A 4,579-nucleotide genomic window follows, 5' to 3' on the forward strand; every position below is an offset into this window, starting at 1 on the left:
AGGGGATACATACACACCATAACATCCTTAGGGAATACATACACACCATAACATCCTTAGGGGATACACACACACCATAACATCCTTAGGGGATTCATACATACCATAACATCCTTAGGGGATACATACAAACCATAACATCCTTAGGGGATACATACACACCATAACATCCTTAGGGGATACATACACACCATAACATCCTTAGGGGATACATACACACCATAACATCCTTAGGGGATATATACAAACCATAACATACCTGAATTTCTTAATTACTAAGATATCTGTTAGATTGAAACAATTTCTTCTAATTTTGTTATTAAAATGATTTGTGTAACGCTATTTTGGAACTATTTCTAATAGGTAGCTTGAAATTAAGGTGACAATTTGGGTTTAAATCAACTCTCAAGTATCTGTTCATTTTAAAAACAACAGCCTAATGACAAGCATATAGTGAGTTTTTAACTACTGTGATTAATAATCTTTCTTTAACAAAGCACCATAAAAATGGATTATTAGCAAAATTCTTCATTTTTATGGAGATGAATACAAATTATTAGAAATGATAATTTTGCTTTAGTTTACATTTTAGAATTTTTTTTCTGTTTTTTTTTCTTTCTCTTTGCAGAGCCACAAGTGAAAAAGGAAGCAAAACTAGGTGACAATATTTTATTCTCTTCCATTAATTTATCTATTCATTCATTTTACAACCTGATCACATGCCTGATCATAGAGTCCCTAACATTCTCCCCTAATCCTCTGAGAAGGTGTGGCCCCCTGGGTATTCCCCAACCCTGGTACATCAAGTTCTGTAGGGTTAAATGCATCCTCTACCACTGAGGCCAGACAAGGCAGCCCATTTGGGCAAAGAATTATAAAGACAGGCAACAGCTTTAGGGACAGCACCCACATGGAAACTGAACTGCACATGTGCTACTTATGTGCCTGGGGCCTCAGTCCTCCCATGTATGCACTTCGGTTGGTGGCTCAGTATCTGAGAGCCCTGAAGTGTCCAGGTCAAGTGATCTGTTGGTCTTCCTATGGAGTTCCTATCCCTTTGGTTCCCACAATCCTTCCCTGACTTTTCCATAAGAGTCCCAAACTTAATTCTACGTATTTTAACCAGCTGCTGAGTGGAGCCTCTCAGAGGACAGTTATGCTAGGCTTCTGTCTGTAAGCATAACAGAGTATCATTAATAGGGCTGCCTTGTCTGGCCTAGAGGGAGAGGATATGCTTAACCCTGCAGAAACATGATACACCAGAATGGGGGGATACAGGAGAAGCACCCTCTCAGAAGAGAAGGTGAGAAGGAATGGGGGAGGAGATTCTGAGAGGGAAGTAGACTAGGAGGGGGCAGTGTTTTGGTTGTAAATAAATAAATAAACAAATTAGAAAAATAGTGTCACATTTTTGCCCAAATTCATACTTCCCTCATGCTGGAATTGAAAATATTACTGGCTACCCACATATTTAAAGACTCTAAGTTCCTTATAATTTTTTCCTTTCTAATGTCCTATAATATTTCACAGTACTGAAGTGAAATCTAGAATTCCAGTTGGCAAAATATGTCTATAGTATGTCTTTATATCTGTGGGTTATCAACCTGCTTAATACATTTTAAAACAGTTCCTCACATTGTGGTGACCACAACAATACAATTATTTCATTGCTACTTCAGAACTGTAATTTTCTAATCTTATTAATTATAATGTAAATATCTGATATTCAACCCCCAAATGAGTCATGACTCACAGGTTGAGAACCACTGCTTTATGTTAAACTTGGTAATGAAGCCAGAAGTTAGAATTTATTCTTCTGGGTTATTTGAAATCAAATATTATCCTTGTCACTTTTGCTATTTTATTTTCATCAATAATCACCATTGTCACAAATTCACAAAATCATGGGCTATTTAGGTATGAGAAGAGCAATGGCTAGACCCCATGAAGATTCTTGTGAAGGATTGATTGAACACACCACTGTTCCTTTCATCATTATAGAGGCATACAGCATGACAAGTGCTATCCTCAATACAGTAGTTATGGAGATGGTTCAAAAGGCCAAGTCCATACAAATAGCTTTTCAATATTTTCAGGCTAACAAATCTTAGACTAGAATTCTACAATGTATCTAATTTTTTATGAACTCTCAATAATTCTATAAAGAAATCATCCTAGACTAAGTATATACTTTTATTAACCAGTAATGTTGACCAAAAAGCACAGTGAGCTCTTTTAGTTTATGTCATGATTAAGCCCTCCTTGAGGTACCTACTAGCTACTGGCCCTAGGCAGGTTTATAAAAGTCCTCAAGCCCTATGGAAGGTATTCCTTTATTATGAGAAGTGATATAGTAAAATCTTTCCCATTAACCTAATCTAAGAATTCAAATCTAGATATGTGTCTAGCTTTGTCATGTTGCTGCGCTCCTCACAAGGTCTTGCAGCTAGTCATAACTTGTATCTAGATGCTCTTATAAATAATATATTTGCATGCAACGAAGTATATAAATGTCTATCTAACCCTTTTATGATTTATTTCCTGATGTTATTGTTTGTTTACTAGAGGAAAGTATTGTTTACAAGACTTCAATGTTATTTTTTAAACTACATTTATTTCTTTAGAGAGAGATGAGGTACAGACAGAGACAGAGAGTGTACATGGATATACTCATGCCAAGGGTAGTACATTGAGGTCCAACATTGGACAACTTCTTGGAATTGACTCACTCCTTCCATCCTGTGGATTATGAGGAGTAAGCTTTGGTTTGATGGTGATTAAGCACATGTACCATATCACTAGTCCAGCAATAAAAAGAGAGCCTTCAAAATCTAGTTATATATAATACCATTTAGAACTTACATTAGTTGTTTTAAAATAGTGTATTTATCAAGTAACTGATTAACTTCTTATCCTTCCAGTATCATCTGACAAAGGCCAAACACGCAGTATGTACATTGGTTTCCTCTGTAATGTTCAAATATAATCTCTTTAAAAAGCGTTTTTCATTTCTAAAATTGTAAAGTTTAATCTTGCTTCAATACTTTTGCTTTACGAAAAACGTCTGTGATTTGAAAATTATAGGTTCCATGTAAATAAAGTTTTATGTATATTGTTTTCCCAAAACAAAGCCTTTGGGACTTTAATATGATACTGGATAGCCCAAAGTCTTAGAATCTTTTATTCCTATTGTCACATTTATTATTTTCAATTTTATAAATCATTGGCCTAAGTCATAGTGAATACTCTTGTATAATACATTAGAAAACTTAAAAATATCTGAAACATCATTTTTTTTATTACTTTCAGAACAGAACATCACCAGACCAGAGCAAGTTATTCCTCATGGTAAACCAGGTATTTCTTAGGTGATATTACTGCATCTAGTTGTCTCACACTGTCCTACTTATACCAAAAGGAAGATTATGGAGTCAGATCTAAAATCAATTGTGATAACTCATGCCTCAAGTAACTGACTCAAGTCATCAGCTTCTAAAGACCATTTCCAATCTTAGTTATTATCCCACTATTGGCTGAGCTGAGAGTTTAATGGTAGGATTCGAATAGACAGCCTGCCTGCATTGCCCAACAAACCTGGGCTTATCAATCACAAAGAGCATCCAGTCAGCACTCAGGTAAATGGGTTCTTCATTTGATTTACCTGTTACTACCTAAGATAAGACGGGCGTCTGAAATTGTGTTTTAGATTTCTTCCCATCCCCTTAGAGTTCTCCATTCCAAGAACATTGAGTAAGTGCACATCTGTCCTACATCCTTGGTTCCCTTTTTCTTTTCTACTCTAACCCTCCTTCCCTTGGGGTTCAGAGAAATTATAAGTAAAATGACATACCATGATGATAAAGATGTAGAACTTACAGAAACAACTTAAAAGCTAGATTTTATTCAAGAATAAAAATTTCTAGTAAGAAATTCATTTTCAGTTACTGCATAGAATATTATCCATCAATCTAGGCATCCCATGAAATGCTACTCATCTTGTGAATATGTGTAGGCAGAGTTCTTTGAAAAGTTAAAAATATTGTTTAAATGAAAACAATAGGAAACCGTTTGCTTACATTTTGAAATTGCATGTGAGAAAGTTCATATATAGTGGATTTGAGTCAGTTTGACTTGATTCATCTGTGCTTTTAAAATATGAAATCTCACAGGCTGTGGTGTCATATGCATATGCCTGTAATCCCAATACTTGGTAGCTGGAAGCAAGAAGAATAGTAATTTAATGGCATTCTCAGGTATTTGGCAAGTTTAAAACTAGTCTGAACTACATGAGACCATGTCATGTCACACATGTGTGTGTGCATGCTGCAGACACACACACACATACATACATACACACACACATATATATGTATGTGTGTGAGAGAGACCTAAATATAAGAAAATACAAGAGTAGTAAGATGAAGGCAATAGAATGCAGAGATCAGAATGGCTGTCTCATTGACAGAAATAAAGAAATACAATTCTAGAATCTCCTAGTTAAAAGCTATACTGAGCCAGGTGGTGGTGGCGCACGCCTTTAATCCCAGCACTTGGGAGGCAGAGGCAGGTGGATTTCTGA

General features: G+C 35.7%; 1 protein-coding gene across 1 annotated transcript in view; it reads left to right on the plus strand.

Moving 5' to 3' along the window:
• The window catches only part of Trdn (triadin), a 413,724-nt gene that overhangs the window by 361,366 nt on the left and 47,779 nt on the right, over positions 1-4,579 (plus strand). The window contains exons 24-26 of the mRNA XM_031380731.1: positions 629-658; positions 2,922-2,948; positions 3,310-3,357. Of these exons, the coding sequence (XP_031236591.1) occupies positions 629-658; positions 2,922-2,948; positions 3,310-3,357 (105 nt within the window). The remainder of the gene's footprint in view (positions 1-628; positions 659-2,921; positions 2,949-3,309; positions 3,358-4,579) is intronic.

This window comes from Mastomys coucha, unplaced genomic scaffold (assembly GCF_008632895.1).
Source record: "Mastomys coucha isolate ucsf_1 unplaced genomic scaffold, UCSF_Mcou_1 pScaffold2, whole genome shotgun sequence".
Lineage (NCBI taxonomy): Eukaryota > Metazoa > Chordata > Mammalia > Rodentia > Muridae > Mastomys > Mastomys coucha.